At 41.1% G+C, this 18191-nt stretch overlaps 1 protein-coding gene across 1 annotated transcript in view; it reads left to right on the top strand.

Annotated features, from left to right (window-relative positions):
- Nucleotides 1-1834: 1834 nt before the first annotated feature.
- Nucleotides 1835-18191, top strand: part of LOC135700923 (uncharacterized) — a 33200-nt gene continuing 16843 nt past the window's right edge. The window contains exon 1 of the mRNA XM_065221594.1: nucleotides 1835-2295. Within this exon, the coding sequence (XP_065077666.1) occupies nucleotides 1835-2295 (461 nt within the window). The remainder of the gene's footprint in view (nucleotides 2296-18191) is intronic.

Here is an 18191-nt window from a genome sequence, read left to right as displayed (position 1 = left end):
GGTTGATTTTTTGGCAAAAATGTATAAGTGAAATCTATGAATAAAATAATTAATTTTCGTTTCGTGTAGGAACATGAGATAAAAAGACTCAAGTCATAGTAATTCCCACATAGATTTCAAACGGCCAGTGCAGTATGAGATTGCACCCTAATGAGCTCAAATGTTGGGAAAGCGGCCAGGACCTGATTGAATATCGATTGAGCTGGGTGGAAATTTATGTCAAACTATAAATTAATTGAATTTAAATTAAAAAATAAAACAAATATTTATTACAGCATTCAAACGTTACAAAATTTGGAAAGTCGACGATAGATGCGTATCTGACATGATTCACGAGTTATCAAGTGTAAAACGGAATATATATTGAGAAGCTTTTAAATCGCGACAGACTACGATGGGCTGAATATGTCACACGGATACCGTAAGAGCGACAAGTGAAAGTTATATTCAGCAGAAAACTCAGCCAACGTAATCAACTGCGGGCAGATTTAGCACACATTATATTTTTACAGTTGATAAGTACATAAAATCACTTAACATCTATCTATGTTTACTGGAAGCGGTTGGCTTAGGAACGCCTTTAAAGAGATGAACTAGCCTATGGCTAAAAATCTCTTAAATAAAGATTAAAAAAAAAGGAACGGCTCCATTGGAAAAGAATGCTCCGTTTGGCTTAGGTTCATTGGGTTTCTTCCTTTGTCTGTCAAAGTTTCTGGAGAATCCCTAGCATCACATTTATCGCAATGGTAGTAGAAACTTTTATACGGATTATTTCGGCCATAAATAGGTTACTGAAACTTTTCGCGACAGAAGTGTGCTACTCGGGTTATAAATTTTCATAGTCTGAGAATTCATGGAGCTAGCTCAGGGGAAGTTGACGTGACATTACGTTAGTGCAGAGCATGACGAAACTTGACAACAAATTTTTTGATGCCCAAGTCAAAACACCCACACCTGCTGAAGGCTGCGGGCCCTGACGACATCGGGTATCCCTTGTTTAGGAGATTACCCCTTGTCGGCCGATTGGCTCTTCTTGACACTATGAACGAAGTCTGGCTTTCTGGCCAGATACCGGACGAGTGGAAAGAAGGGTTGGTTATTCCTATTCCCAAACCTGGGAAGGATAAAACCCTAACAGAGAGTTATCGACCCATAACCCTGCTGAGCTGCATGGGAAAAACACTCGAGCGGATGGTTAACCATCGTCTGTCAACTGAGCTGGAGAGGCAAGGACGGATCCACCCACGGCAACACGCATTTCGATGCGGCTATGGGTCGGAGACGTTCTTCTCTGAGCTCGATCATTTATTGGACAAGGCCTCGTCGGAAGATTTGCATGTAGATGTAGTCTCCCTCGATTTGTCCAAGGCATATGATATGACATGGAAGCTTCCTATCTTGACTTCCTTCAAGAGCTGGGACTTCCAAGGATGTATGTTTAACTACGTAGAAAACTTTCTACAGAACCGTAGGTTCCGAGTATTGAACGCTGGCGCAACCTCTTCCTCGAGGTTGCTGGAGAATGGCATCCCGCAAGGGTCTGTCCTCTCGGTTACACTGTTTCTCATTGCGATGAACTCAGTGTTTGAACGCATTCCCAATGAAGTATACATTATTGTATACGCCAATGATATTACCCTTATCGTGTTAGGTAAATACGGTTAAGCACAAGATACAGGATGCAGTGCAGTCTGTCGTTGACTGGACAGATGGTGTTGGGTTTGTGATTTCCCCCGAGAAGTCCAAACTGATGCACGTCTGCTTTGGTCTTCATCACAGACCAAGCCTGCCATATGTTAGTATCGGTGAGCATGCGGTCAAAGCCGTACGCGAGATGAAACTGCTTGGTGTGACTATTGATAACAAACTCCGATTTGTTAAGCACGCCAAGTTGGTGAAGGATAACGTCAACAACAAGTTGAATATCCCTCGGACCCTAAATGGTCGCTTCTCTGAAGCCTCTCGCAGTACATTGACCAAGGTTGCTAGGGCTCTGGTTGTCCCTAGCATCCTTTACGGGGCGGAACTGTGGAGCAGGGGTGGTGTCTCCCTGCTCAAGATTCTGGAACCTCAGTACAATGAGGTGTACAGAATTTGTAGCGGAGCGCTGAGGTCTTCACCGATAGCTTCTCTGTTGGTGAAGAATGGAAAGGTTCCTTTGGTGAATGTTGTCACCGAAGACCTGGCCACCAAGGCGCTTAGGCTCCTAGAAAGGGATCCCATTCTCAATGACAGGCCCACGGTTGCAAGGGCGAGAGAATGGTGGAGCGACTTGACGGGAGTAGATTTTCCCACGTTAGCCCAGCGAGCTAGGCTATGGCAACGGGCATGGGATGCTACTGCCCCAAAAGTTGATTGGAGGGTTAGAGCTATGTGCGGGGCGGGGACCAGCTCTGATGTGGTGAAAGCTACATTTAGAGAGGTCGCTGCCTCATACGAGGGAAGGCCCAAGCTATACACGGACGGTTCATTAATCGAAGAGGAAGTTGGCTATGTGGTGTCTGGGGAGGACATAAGCCGCTGCGGCCGGTTACCCGGTCTCTGTGGTATCTTCTCAGCTGAGGCCTATGCTCTCCTGCAAGCTTATTTTTAATTTGTCTGCATTAGCAGCATGCATTAAAGAGTCATTAAAAGATTATCTATTTAGAGCAAAACTGTTACTACTGTTGAGCAATAACCAGTCACATGTTATTTAATTATACATAGATGTATGAAAGTGTTTTATCGCCTATCAATTAAAGCGTAATTATTCATACTGTGTGAAATTTATTCATACGGCGACTTTTTTTTTCGTTATAACTTGCTACTCCTTAAAACTACCTCATTATAACATATTCTCCTAGATTGGAATTCTATAGCATAACATAAACCTAATGGTTGTATCTTAGCATTTCGTAGTGCGAATTGAGAGCGTTAAGTTATATTTAAGCTCTATAACTAGGTTGCTGGTTTTATTCGGTACAGCGAATCAAAACAAAACAAAAACCATGGCAACCTGTCAAAAAGTCAACATTCCAAGCGATCCTGCTATTTTCTCTAGTAATCAAGATGTAAGAAATGCTTATTGGATCTACAAAAAGCTTTTACAATACAAGGTGTAAAGCCGTGATGCAAATACTGGCCATCTCCAACCGGATTAAGTGAAACTGTCGGCGTTGTTTTAAGAAGGGTTCGTGGATCTTTCGGAAGTGTATTGGAAAGCCGCTTATTCAATATTTTTAAAAGCTCATTCACCGCACTGTGCCTTATGTTAAATGAGGGAGCCCATAACTGTAGATACTCCAGGAGTTTCATAGTGGCGATTGTCTCATCTTCATCGTGTTCAAAAACACTGAAAGGGTTTTCATTTCATGTATCTGAATAGATTTGTTTTTTTTTTATATTGGTAACAATTTTCAGAGATTTTTTTGTTATTGCTGTAGTATATTTCTTACTGTGAATCTTAGGACTCCGATAAAGATGATAGTTGTAATGAGGTTTTGATGAAGGTTATTATTATTTAACTTTATTAGGGAGGCTTTCAGCCTTGGGCTGGTTCGCCTCCAAATTTTGATGAAGGTTTAAGACAGCTTCAAGTTTTATATCGGTCATAAAAAGTATGTCATAATGTATGTTTTGTTTTGGTTTTATTCTGCAGTTATAAGTAGTGATACAGAGCCACCTTACAGCTACCGTTAAAACTATGAAGTCTGAGTTTTAATTTAGTAGTCATAAAACAGTTTTATATTCGACTTGATGGCTTGATTTTATGACAAGCACACAAAACCGTAATACAACCACAGGCTGCAAGGGATGCTATGATAAAACAATGATAAAATAAGAATAAATCTTTCAAGCATTTAGATTGTTACTTGGGGGTACACTACCAGTCTTAAGTATGGACTCGCTTAGAAAAGTATTGCAAAACTCACTTGAATATTGCATCACCTCCCAAAATGTTTAGCATCACCTATATCTCGAAATCCAGATAATGTACAAAGGTACTGTCTTCAGCAAAGTTGTTCAGAAGACCAAGGACGTCCGGAAAAGGGACAGTTTGATTCGGAATTCTGACAATACGTGCAGCTAGGCGTTAGTGTGCATTTGAAATTGAACATTTTTGAATTTATTTTATCTCGTGATCCCGACCACCAAGAAAGTTCAAATCTTCAGCAAAGTTTTTCAGAAGACCAAGGGCGATATAGTTCGTAATTCTCTCACTATAGAAAGTTCGAGTCATCAGCTAAGTTGTTTAGAAGACAAAATTGAGCTTTTTGTAATTATTTTATCTCTTCGGGCCACCTAGAAAGTTCGAGTCTTGAGCAAAGTTGTTCAGAAGACCATGGCTGAGCGAATAGTCACAGAACAGAAGTGGTACTTGGGATCAAAAAGTGGCTCCACTTGCCATTTGCGAACACTAGCGCACCTAGCGGTAGAAGGCATCTTTTTCCTGTAGCTAAGATAGGCAGCATGGATAGTAGACTGATGCAAAATTTGACTTTTTCGCTCCACAGTGCTAAATGGTTTCAAATCAGGTCCTGATTAGCCTCTCAAAGTAACAACTCATTTGGTTAGAAACAGACTTCGCACAAGCCATTTGAAGTTTACATGTAAATTACTATGGGAAATCTCAACTTTTTGTTCATTGCCTTCTAGTCTTTTCCCATATTGAGCTGCGAAACAGTTCAATAGCCATTCTTATAGAAAATTTTCTCAGCTACAACTTTGCAAAAGATTGTTTCTATGTAAAACGAGACAGGAAAATGTTATTAATTATTTAAGAGATTTGTAAACTTATGACATGATCAAGCAGCTGCTCTGTAGGCAACACTGTATTTTGCAGTGTGACATAGTAGCCATGATTTGTGTGTCCTATTCAACGCCCCAGAAACACCAATGTTGCCTACTGAGCAGTTGATTGAGCATGATCATAAGACATCAGCGCATTGAACCATTGATAACTTTAGATCCTTGCATTTAATTAAAAAGTGGTGTTAAGCAAAGTTGTAGCTGGGAAAATTTCCTACAAGAACAGTTGAAAACTTTTGAAGCAGACCGATATGGTGAATTATTAGGTAGACATGAACAAAAATCTTGGTTTTACCATAGTAATTCCCATACAAACTTCAAATGGTTTGTGCCATCTCAGTTTCTCACCAAATGGGTTCAAATTTTGAGAGGTTAGTCAGGATCCGATTTGGAATCGTTTAAGTATTGTGGAGCGCAAATTTTCAAATTTTGCATCACTCTAATGGATAGTGTGAGTGCGCATATAAAGCCCGTGTGAAACGCTACCACAACACATCGCTTGTTGAGCAGAAAAACGAACCACTATTTGATTCACCGATTTGTTTGCACTTCCCTTTCTGTGCTGTGGGATAGTACTTAGTTCGTTTCGGAATTACGTCACTACGTGAAATTGTGAAATTTACCAGATCTGAAAATCAGAAAATCGTTTGAATATGACGTGAATCACACCTGACCATTTTGGAATCACTTGAATATGTAGTTAATCAGACATGAAAAGCTTGGAATCACTTGCTAATGAAGTGACCTAGACCTGAACAGTTTAGATTCACTTGAATGTGAAGTGTATCAGGCCTGAAAAATTTAGAATCACTTAAAATGAAGTGAATTCAAACTGAAATGGTTGGAATCGCTTGAATATTAAGTTAATCACACCTGGGAAGCTTGGAATCACTTGAATATGAAGTGAACAATTTGGAATCAATTTAATATTAAGTGAACTAGACTTGAAAAGTTATAAATCACTTGAAAACACTACCAGTCATAAGTATGGAATCGCTTAAAAAGGTATTGCACACACACAAGCATGACCCAATTCAATAAAGCTCAAAATCACTTTGAAAAGAACTGAATAACTCCAGGAAAGTACTAAATTACTTAAGAAAAGGTAGGAATTACCTGATTGTTCCATCTTATCCCAACCTCAAAGTATTGCAATATACCCTCACCTATATACGTAAAAATTGTGAAAACAACTTTAATGCGGTATTTTTTTATATGTAGGCCTACTTTTTGAAAATCATCAAGCCTTGAACAGCATTTCTCACAGCTTTACCCCTTTGGGCCTAATGTTTTCTGAATCATCTTGCCCCTTAAATGCCACACAGTAGACCTGACCGTTTTGAAATATCAAATAGACAAGACAAATTATGGAGGTATATCCATCATTTTTCAGGATACCTTCAAGAACTGGCTGTGTTGGTGTTAGATTAGATTAGATTACAAAACTGAACAAAAAATTCAGCAGGCAGCGAAGATGACATTTGCAACCAAAAAACCCTGGGAGGTTTTAAAAATTTCTTGGATTTTACAAAACTAAATAGAGATTTTATACCTTAACGGTGAGATCCATAATAAATTCTGGTAAACATGACGAATTTCTGTTCGAAAATACATAGTTTGATCAAAAATTTCGATAATACAGGAATGTTCGAGGTTAATTTTAGAACTGTCAGTAAGAAGCTGAACAACCACCGACGAACCCACATGATACCGGAGTACAGGCTTAATGAAACTCCTCTACCTCACATGAGGCTAGCTCCTCTTGCTACTCTAGTGAGTGTATTGTACCCCTCACGTTAAGTGACTACAGAGTTGCCAGAGCTTCAACATAGTTCCCATCTTTTTTGAAGCTTTCATGAAAGTTCTACGACTTACAAGGACATTTTGCAATCATCCGGAAAGCTTCAGAAACACTGTACAAACTTCAATGATTTCAGTAAAAATTACTGACCATGAAGGCCGTGATTTTGTGTGTAGATTGGCACGTGCGTACCGCTAAACTATGCCTACTGAAGTGTCAAAACTTATCCAACTCATCCAACGCTAAACGCCTTACCAAAAACTACACCAGAACATCATTCCAGCGTCATGTAATCGTTTCAAAAATTTCCTATGCTCAACTCGAAACCTGCTGGACTAATGTGAGCATCTCCAATTCCAACAATTCAAATACCTCAAAAATGGACTCGTTTAAATTATCCCGGAATGTCGTTAAAGTTGCATAGAAAGGACGCGATCGAAAAGCGAGCCATCTACCTGCCTGCCACCTGCAACCTCGTTGGGCTATTTCATCATTAAATTAGAATTAATTTTCGAACCGTTTCGTTTCTCTCCTTTCTACCCAGAATAGATCCAGCGTAAATGAAAGCTATCTTAATCTCGAGCCATCCCGCGTAGCATCATGACTTTCTTGGCTCGCCTTATCTTAACGACGACGGCCGATGTTAAATATTAGAAGTTTGTCCGAACCGCAGTCAGTTTTCAAACTGATTCCGCTCAAGGGATTCTCCCTCCATGTATGGCCACCCCGAAGAGCCGGTAGCAATATCAACAGAAGTTGATGTATAAAATTTATCGCTCTCGGAAAACCAAAAACAAAAGCTTTGCTTCACTTTTGTCGGATTGTAAATCCGGAGGGCAATAAACGAAGCCGCGGCAAGCGATATCGAAACTTTAACACGCTACCACTATTTCCCGATATTGAGCTTGGCTACTTGGGTGGCACCCAAGTCAAGCCCCTAACGACGGAATGCTAGATGGTGCACAAAATTCAATTTAATCCGAACTCGATCGATGAATCGGATTTTATTTCATGCAGGAAATTCGCCAACCAAACAACCAAACCATCGCAATCAAAAAGCCCGACCCCAGCCTGGATCGCCTGCTTGGACGGTGAGAAGAATGCTCTCCAGTCTCGCGGCTTGCTTGGGTGAGCGTAAAATAAAATTGTTATCAACTCAATTATGATAACAACCTAGTTTTCAATTCCCATTCGGACGTCGGGCCTCGGCATGATCGCCCTTGCTTTGCCGGAAGACCACCTTTTAGGGAGCATAAAGAAAACGAAACCGAGAAGAGGAAAGTGATATTAGCGAATGCCATTATAATATTAATGCGAAATAAAATTCGAATAAAATTAATATCAGAGTGGTAAGGAATTGATAAGCATGAATATTTATTGGCGCTCTCCCGGGTGGGGCGGCCCTGGTTCCGTTTTGGTTGATGAGATTTCGTGTAAACGCGGGAGTTGCGTCTGCCTACCGTGGAGGCCCTTGACTGGTGGTTTGGATCGGGCTGCCCCAGATGGTTATTGCTTTATTTATTGCTTTGAAGGTGGTGTGCTCCGAGAACCCAAACAAGAACGAAGCTCATTTGAATTTTAAATGTTTTTTCGCAGTCCAATCGGTCTGAGGTACCCACCGCACCGCGCCACCACACTGTGGGAGGTGGGGGCATTCCTTATAGGTGTGCATATCGGTTAGGTGAATTCAATTTGTAGTTTGCATGCCGACTGACAGGAATTCGAAAAGGCAGTCAGTTGGGCGTTTTGGCCGTATGAATTTTTTTATCGCACTTGGATGGCTCTCCCTGAGAGGCATAATTTGTTGGAAGATGTTCGGTTTTTCAGAAGCACTGCGGTGGTGATAGGTTATCGACGGTAGCAAATTTTTGCAATTAGTAGGCTGGGAGCCTGGGTTTGGATGCGGTTGGTAATGGTGAACGATTTTTTTCATACAATCACATCGCTCATCGAATTTTCTCGGTCCGACAACTGACGGTATATTTCGTGTATTCATCAAGCCGAAAATTCTACTCAGTTGTGAGTATTGTGCACGGTTTCTGCATGATGGGACCTTGTTCTTCAGCTGTCTATTGAACCGATTGGTAACTTTGATTATGTACTGCTTGATTTTAAAGAAAGAACTTTAAAGTAGTATGATAAGCTTGTGATATAAACCCTCGAGTTCCCGTATTATTTTGGAAATTTTAGCATGCTTACTTACGGGAAGCTCTTACACAAATTTGAAAAAACCCTAATCAACTCACCTTCCGGAGTCAAGTGCCTTATTGAATATATAGCTGAATTTCATACACTGGTCACTATCGCATGGGTACCCGGAACATGTCTGAGGATTTAGTAAATGATGCACGCAAAAAAAATCGGTCGGATATTCGTGAACAACAAACCACGATAAGCTGAACTACTAGTTCTTTCGAATTCATGACTTAGTTATTAGTGCATGCAGCTGAGTCGTATCGTCAGAATGGTGGTGAAGGTCATCAAGTTGGCCGTAATCCTCTAAGGAAAGGGTGAACCAGCGAACGTCCTGTTCCAACGAGAAAGCGACGTGAAAGCGGCACTAGTTTTGAAGAAAACTTCGAAGATTGCCACAGAGGCGGTGGATATATTTTCCGCTAATTTGAACCCTAGAAATAACATGGAAGGGAAGGTGAGCAGCACCGATGCGGCTAGCATCGGTGAGGATGTGATCAGTGCTTATTGCTTGTTATGAAGATGATGGAGGTTCTGCGTTCTTGGTGACCGAAGATCCGTTGAATTGAAAGTGTGTCCACTAGACTGATGCAAAATTTGAAATGTTCGCTCCACCGTGCTCAAACGGTTTCGAATCGGGTCCTGATTAGCCTCCCAAAATTTAAACTCATTTTGTAAGAAACTGACTTGGCACAAACCATTTGAAGTTTATATGGTAATTACTATGGGAAACCCAAACTTTTTGTTCACTGTCTTCTAGCCTTTTTCCGCATTGCACTGTTAACAAGTTCTATCGCTATTCTTATGGGAAATTTTCTCAGCTACAACTTTGCAGTAGATCGTTTTTAAGCCAAGCGTCATGCTAAATATTTATTATTTGATTAAGATATTGATAATCTTATGGCATGATTAAGCAGCAGTATTGCGGGCAACACTGTATTCTGCAGTGTGACATAGTAGCCATAATTTTTGTGACCTATTCTACGCCCAAAAACACCAATGTTACCTGCTGTACAGTTAATTGAGCATAATCATAAGACATCAGTGATTGAAATTATTAATTACTTATGTTCCTTACATTTAATCGAAAAGTGGACTTGAACAAAGTTGTAGCTTAGAAATTTTTTATCAATTGCAACTATCATTTTCTTAAGCAGAGTAGACTGGTGAATTTTGAGATAGATATGATCCAAAATTTTGGTTTTCCCATAGTAATTTCTATATAAACTTCAAATAGTTTGTGCAAGTCAGTTTCTTACTAAATAAGTTCTAATTTTGGAAGTCTAATCAGGATCCAATTTGTAACCGTTTGAGCACTGTGGAGCGAAAATTTCAAATTTTGCATCAGTCTAGTGTCCACTCTATCTGCTGGACAGATGCCTGCTGCCAATTTTGGGTATGGATTTTTCCAGCATAGTCTTCCGTTGCTTGCAGTTTCCTTCCATTTCCATGCTGTACAATCCAATCAAAAGATTGAAACTTATTTTAATGTTGACGCTTTACAGTCCATGAACCATGCTTTTCAGAACAGAGTTCACCTTTCTATGATTTCTGTTGCCTATGCTGGTGCTTAATGCAACTTAGCGCAGGTGTTACGTAAATTTTGCGAAACAATGTTCACGATTTTATGACTTTTATTCATGGTGTACTTTAGTAAACGAAAAATTTTCTTGTTCCGAAAATCGTGACTTGAGGTTGACGAATTTCGGAACGGATTTTTTCCCGTGTGTAGAATTTATGATTTAGTAGTTTGAAGTTGAGGTTGCGTGAATTACAACTACAGTAGGGCAATTTACCAATTGCTGCATGCCACCCAATTATTGTACACTTCACTGAATTTGAGATCCAATTGTGGGACCACCAGACACGAATTATGTAACTGCAGCTTCTGAGTGTTCTCCGCTGATACACACCATGTTTCACTGGCGTAAAACAGCACAGACTTCACGTTCGAGTTAAAAATTCGGATTTTGGTGCGTCGACTGATCAGATTCGCTCTCCATACATTTCGCAAACTGGCAAAAGCAGCCCTCGCCTTCTTAATCCGTGCACCTATGTCGCTCTTGGTGCCGCCGTCCGACGCTATCTGGCTGCCAAGATATTGGAAGCTTTCGACTTTCTCCACTGCTTGCCCAGCTACCGTGAAATTGGAACGGTTTTCCGTGTTGGCATCCAACGATTTGGTCTTGTTGACGTTGATGGTTAGACCTGTTTCAGAGGAGCGTTCCACAAGGTCGTCGAGCTTACTCTGCATGTCAGAGCGCCGTTGTGCTAATAACGCAACACCATCAACCAAATCGAAGTCGTTGAGATGCTCCATAGTAATAGGCTGCCACAGCAACCCATGGTTCGGTACACGGTCAACGGCTCCAACCATGATCTCAGCGATTACGATGAGGAACAGTTGCGGTGATAATATACATCCTTGCCTCACACCCGCGATTACCCGTATCGGGTCAGACAAAGCTCCGTTGTGCAATACTCTGCATGAGAAAGCCTCGTACTGCGCTTCGATAAGGTTGACGATCTTATCAGGGACTCCCTTGCGTCTCAGAGCGCCCCACAAGTTTTCGTTGTTTAGTCGGTCGAAAGCTTTTTCGTAGTCAATGAACACCAAGTACAGGGACTCTTGGAACTCATTGACCTGCTCCAGGATGATGTGGAGGGTGACAATATGGTCCACACAGGATCTTCCAGCACGAAATCCTGCCTGCTGTCGTCGGAGAGTCGCGTCGATCTTCTCCTGTATCCGATTGAGGATTTTTTTTCCTTTGGTTTGTTTTCCGTCGATCTTGTTTTCCGTGCTGAGCACCAATGCTACCGACGCCAGAGAGGCAGCTCCCACACCTGGACCCTACCTATCGACCCATCAACTCATGAACCGGGGACCAACGGCTTTACTTCCCTTGCGAAGGTAGGACTTCATACCGAGATGTTGATGGTTGGTTGACCGTTGAAACTTCGAGAAGTTGTTCAAAGTGCTCAAACCAACGTTTCAACTGGTCAGTGGGGTCGGTGAGCAACTGTCCAGTCGCGTCTGTCACAGGCATCCTTGGGTTCATCCTTGCCCCGCTCAGGCGTCGTGAAACATCATAGAGGAGGCGGATATCACCAGTTGCTGCGGCTTTCTCCCCTTCACCAGCCAGGGAGTTCACCCACGCTCGCTTGTCCCGTATACAGAAACGCTTAACTTCCTTCTCTAGAACCGAATACCGCTGACGGGCCTCGTTCTTGGCTTCTCGGGTCCTTGCTCGCTCTATCGCGTCTTATGCTTCTCTCCGCTTCTCGATCTTCCTCCAGGTTTCATCGGTGATCCACTTCTTCCTCTGAGTGCGCAGCTCACCCAGGTTGTTCTCGCTTGTTTCAATAAAGGCATTCTTGATGCTCGTCCACTGTTCTTCTACGCTGCCACCTTGGGTCTTCCAGTCGGCGTGTGTTGAATCGCCGCCCGAGTCTCTCATCCCGCCGTTGAACCCGCGCAATGCGTAGGCGGATCTCACCGACCAGGAGATGATGGTCAGACGCGATGTCAGCGCTGCGTTTGTTCCGAACATCAAGAAGACTCCGTCTCCATTTTCGGCTGATGCAGATGTGGTCGATTTGGTTCTCTGTATATCCATCACGGTCACACAGTCACAGTCCCAGTCCCTGTCAATGGTGTTTTGTGCTTATGTTGTCCCTTCGGTAGAGTTTAAATTTTGCGCTTTTTTATCAAAACAATCACACCAAAAATCAGTGATGTCCCATTTCTTAATTTCTCGATTAACAACTAATCGATTATACTGGTTTACATAGTTGGAGATGCTTAACGTCAAATATCAGACTTAAAGTCGATAGATGAGGAGATGAAAGTAGAGAGAGTTGATAGCTCCGTTAGAGTACGGCAGTGTCCTATTGTCAGGTCTTTGTCTTAGTTTGACAGATGATTAACATGTCATCAACATATATACAAATCCCCCGAAGAGCGCTGTGGTCAGTGCCGTCCACACACTGCTATTTCACGAGACTGCGTTTCAATTCGATTGAGCCATCGCGCCATCGCGGGGTGATAGGTGCATTCATTTTTACCGCCTCTATATTAAGATCTAGTGTAACCCGGCGCCGATTGTGCGATCAAACACCCATATATCTACTTGTCTTCAGCATGCAGACTGTAATGGCTGCTTAATATTCTGGATTCTTCCAGTTTTACAAAGTCATCACATCAATGTGCTTCACCAACATTTCACGATGGCTAGCGACTGTGATAATAAACGTCATATGCCTCCTAGTCACTTGTTTGCTTAGCAATGTACGGCTTTGCGATTCGAAGACAGCTCAACTAAATTCAACGTACCGTTCTCAATCAGAGTCAGGTACTCGGTCAGAGTTTAGTTTTTGGCAAAGTTCCATCTTTTGATTGTGGATAAAAAATTTAGTGAAATAGGTTTTTTGATTTAATTTCCGTCCTACTAAGCACATCCCGAACTTTACCTCTCTTTTTTTGAAAAGGTTTGAACAAAACATGGAATGTTTTTATCAAAGATAACTTCTAAATTGGTTCACCTATCCATACGTACCGTTGGATTTGGTAAAGAGTCAAACAATGTTGAGATATTATTAAAAATCTAACACTGCTTCTTGAGTTTAAATTCGTCCTAACGTTTCAATTCCGTCCTAACGTTTTGGAACGCCATTAGATTTTCTTCGTCCTACGGATGATGGTAGGAAAAGTGGATTCACTAGGAGCGCTTCTTTTGTTTTGAGAACAATGAGTGTAAATATTCATACTATGCGCTGTAATAGGCTACATGTTCTGGCTTATGAACTAACGAATCGGAACAAACGTATTATTGTTTTGTGCATGGTGAAATCATTGATATTATTGATGATGTCTGCTCGATAGAACGGAAATAGGCGATTACGACGCAGTAGCGTAAAAATTCGAAAGAAATCGATTAAAGACTACAGTGTTTTCCCGATTTTTCCTACCACCGATTTGGTCAGCGTTTTTTCACGATTTTGTCAGCCTGTATTTTCAGCTTGTAGTTTTCAGTTTTAAAACATCAATTCTCAAACTTTTAGCTCTGATTAAATTTTATTCTTATCCTTCTCTGAAATTTGAATGTTAGGAGAAATGAGGGTAAAATGGGCATACAGGGTAAAATGAACAATTGACGATTTTAAAAGCTTATTTATTCAAATATCAATCAATTTAACCCACAGGTCTTTCGGGCAATGTACCTTTTACCTCTTAAATAATTTATATTATTTATTAGATTGTTAGAGTTCACCGTTTAATAGGTAAATTGACCGTTTTACTCCCTGTTACAATACTAGGAATTATTGTTTTTGTATTGTAAACTCCTGTTTGCTAAAAATATAATTTTTACCACGGAAACCTATGTTTTCTTTGCTATTGTAATAAAAAAAACATTGTTTCATTGTCAACAACATTTATTCTTAGAAAATCAAAAAAATAAAACATCACATATTTCAACAAATGTACTGTACATAGAAGTTTTTTTTTCCTTTGGTTTGTTTTTTCCGTCGATCTTGTTTTCCGTGCTGAGCACCAATGCTACCGACGTGCCAGGAAGGCAGCTCCCACACCTGGACCCTACCTATCGACCCATCAACTCATGAACCGGGGACCAACGGCTTTACTTCCCATCCGAAGGAAGGCGTGATCAGAGATGTTATGCCTCAGAACATCCCGGCGGCGCCGACTGGTATTGAACCCAGGCCTGCTGGGGTGAGAGGTAATCACGCTTACCACTACACCACCGGCGCCGTTAACATAAAAGTTTTGATTGACTTTCAATTTTCAAGAGATTTCGTCATCGCAAATTCTAAAAAAAAATCTCATTTGCCAGCAACACTGACTGGGTGTATCCTATGGCTTACCTTCCTTACTAACATAATTCCTAAATTCCCGAGACGTTTATGAGGGGCCGTATAGAGTTCTCTATCTCTCTCAAGTAAATGTTGGACTAACATACCTTTCCTATCCCTACCAATTGTAAGGACGTGGCCAGGACAATCCTTAACTGTTGGAGCGGAATATGTATTTATCTGGAAGAGAGTAATTATTTCCTACTTACTATCTGTCCAGTAATAGATATCCGTCTTGCTCTTAATAGTTTTGAATTTTTACCACCTACGATATTGTGCAACTGTTCAATGCTAAATTTCGTCATCAGAAATTCTCAAATTTGACGGAGATAAATAACATCATCAATTGAAAGGGACCCGATTCATGATCTGCCATCATGATCTGCACAGTCGCTGGTGACACTGTACCGGCGAACTTATTCCACTTTAAACGCATTTGTTGTGCATTTGTCACTTCTTTACCGCATCCTCGAAGTTTTCGCTTGACAATTGCCCAATATTTTTCGATCGGTCTGAACTCAGGGCAATTCGGAGGATTAATCTCTTTGGCGACGAAATTAACATTGTTTGTAGCATACAATACTAGTACCTCCTTAGAGTAGTGGCAGCTGGCTAGATCCGGCCAAAACATAACGTTGGTCTTGTGTTGCCGAATGAAGGGTAAAATCCGCTTTTTCAGATACTCTTTAATGTAAACGTCATTGTATGAGATGTGATGAAAACCTTGGTTTTAAGGCCTCAATTGCAGATTCCATGCCAAATCATTAGTTTCCGAGCAAACTTATCAGCAAAAACAAATTTATACCTAGAAGGGACATCCCCACGACCAGTTTCCAGGTAAAATTTTTGTCCGGGGATTTGTTTATAATCCATTTTGACATATGTTTCGTCATCCATTAAAATACAGCCATCAAATTTCGTCAAAACTCGTCCGTGCTCGCTATTTGGCCACTAAATTTTGTTTCAGGGAGCGATTCGGATGTTTACTGGCACAAAAAGACTTATATCCTTCTCTTGAAAGGATGTTTCGCACGGTGGAAAAGTTGGAATCGTATTGTTTTGCCAAATCACGTATGGAGACACCCGGGTTGCTTTTCACGTACCACACAGTTCGAAAAAGTAGTGTAAATTTCTGTTCAATATGATGCACATAAATGGAGCGTCTCATATCATATACGTTTACATTATATATCATGTAAAGTTCTGACACATATCATACAATGTAGCAAATATTGTATAGAAAAGCCCATCTTTGTAAACAACATTGTTTGCAAGTTGCTCGGTTGCGTGAAATGAAATACAAGTCTACGTGAATGAATGTTTACATCACAATTAAAATTCAGAATTTTTATCTGTGCATGTACACCTTCCTCCTTAGCTCTTTGTCCCTAGTGCCACTTTTATGATAGATGCGCTGTGCTATCCACACTCAGAGTATCTTTGTAACGTTTGATTACAAGACTCATCGTTGACTTTGGAAATTTTAACACTTTTGCTATTTTTGAGGCAGACCACGAAGGGTTCTCTAGATGTTTGTGCACAATAAATACAAAAAACCGTGCGTCCAGATTTACTTTGAATCGAGCTTTATCATACTGGTTGCTGCTGGATTTTGTGGTTCATTGAATTCGGATAGAACCTTCCGGATGGTATCCCGTTGAAAGCGGAGATCCAGGCGTTCCTGAACATGTTCAGGATGGTGCTGCAGAAATGTCTGCATGAGGGTCACTTCCCAGACATATGGAGATACAGAAGCTAGTGTTGCTGCAAATGCCAGGATCGTATATGTCTGCTGGATACACTCGGAAAGCTCTTGAAGAGAATCATCCAAAACAGGCTGACGAAGTGTACGGAGAAAGAATACGGATTGTCGAAGATTCCGTTCAGATTCCGGAAGGGTGGATGCAATTCGGACAGTGGTCGGGAGAGCAGAAAAGTCATCCAAACAGAAGCGCAGAGGAAAACGCTATTGCACTGTGATAACGATAGACGTCAAGAACGCTTTCAACGCCACGCCAGTTGGTGACCATCACCGAAGCGCTGCATAGAATGAGTATCCTTGCAGGATTCTAAGGAATAACTTCCAAAACCGGGTGTTGGTCTATGAACAGACAGAGATCGATTAGGATCCCAGCGGGAGGTGTACAAGGCTCCATCCTTGGTCCAACGCTCTGGAATGGGATGTACAACGGCGTGCTGATGCTGAAGCTGCACAAAGGAGTTGAGATCGTTGGCTTTCCCAAGAAACCACAGGCACATTATTTCGTCATTTTGTTTATTTACAGGCCTCATCGTAACTTACAAACACTGATATAGCCGTTGTTCAGCTGTATATAACCAAAAACTCGAAGTAATGGTTACTTGGTTTGTGAACGACGTCATCAACTCTGGACCAAGCAGTTACATGAGACGTCTCCTGGCTTGTGTATCTACGTTGATACTGAGGTATTGAGGTTCATCTTGGGTTGTAGCACTGGAAACCAAGCAGAATCGAAGGAAGCTGGACAAGTACGTACCGACTCATGTCCATGCGAGTCGTGAGTGCGTACAGATCTTGTTAGAGGCAGTATGTCGCTTCACCGTGATCCCAAGAGGATAAGCGATGGGTTTTAGTGAGGCAGCACTACCCAACAAACAATTTTAGCTGCATCTTAGCTTATACAGGCAAAAATTAGCTGCATAAGGCAAATTTTGGCTGTATTAGCTAATCTGCAGCTAAACTTGTTTGTTGGGTAGTAGATACCACACCGTGCCCACTTCATTCAGTGCCAGTCATAAGTATAACAATTTCATTATTCTGTAATAATTTTGATCGAAATAATAATGGGAATTTTTTCCCGATTTTGTCAGTGTCCCGTTTATCCCAACTAACAATTCTCACAATGAAAACGCTGTGCTCATTTCATTTATACAGCCTTAACCTGTATTCAAACCTTATACGATATGAGGTAACCATTACTCAACCTCTATATAAGCAAATCTGGCGAACTTAGTCAGCTACTTATGGCAGGTGGGACGGTTGGGACAAGCTCTTATTGTACATCCATTTACGCCTCTATACAGCTGTTATCCTGCTGTTTTTAGTTGTGTGTGAACTTGAAAGGCGATCATTCAACCTCTTCCCCGTTATCCAATAATCACTACACAGCTTTCTCTTGAAGCTGCGTTAAATATTGTTTACGTTTTTTTTTTTGTTGGAGGAATTTATTGAGTTTATTTAGCTGTGAATAAAATTAATAAATTAACCGGAATTCGTTATAAATCAGCACAGCACTAATTTTTTTAACCCTGCCAGAACCCGGAATCGAACTTGTGACGACCACATTAGCAAACCTTGACACTACCAACTTTGTAAACACATCTACATTACTTTTTACAACGAGATCACTGAGTATGGACTTTACAACAGTGCACATGAATCACTTTTCTCGACTAGTTACTTCAGCTTTGTAAAGGAGCATAGTCAAAACTGTAAAACTACACGCGTCTAAAAATAAACCTACATGACTGTAGAAATGCTAACAAAGTAGCTCTA

This window comes from Ochlerotatus camptorhynchus, unplaced genomic scaffold, assembly GCF_037179485.1.
Source record: "Ochlerotatus camptorhynchus isolate MF236.1 unplaced genomic scaffold, CSIRO-AGI_Acam_v1.1 ptg000144l, whole genome shotgun sequence".
In the NCBI taxonomy this organism is placed as follows: domain Eukaryota; kingdom Metazoa; phylum Arthropoda; class Insecta; order Diptera; family Culicidae; genus Ochlerotatus; species Ochlerotatus camptorhynchus.
Note: the sequence above shows the minus strand (reverse complement) of the source record. Positions and strands in the feature narration are given on the sequence as shown.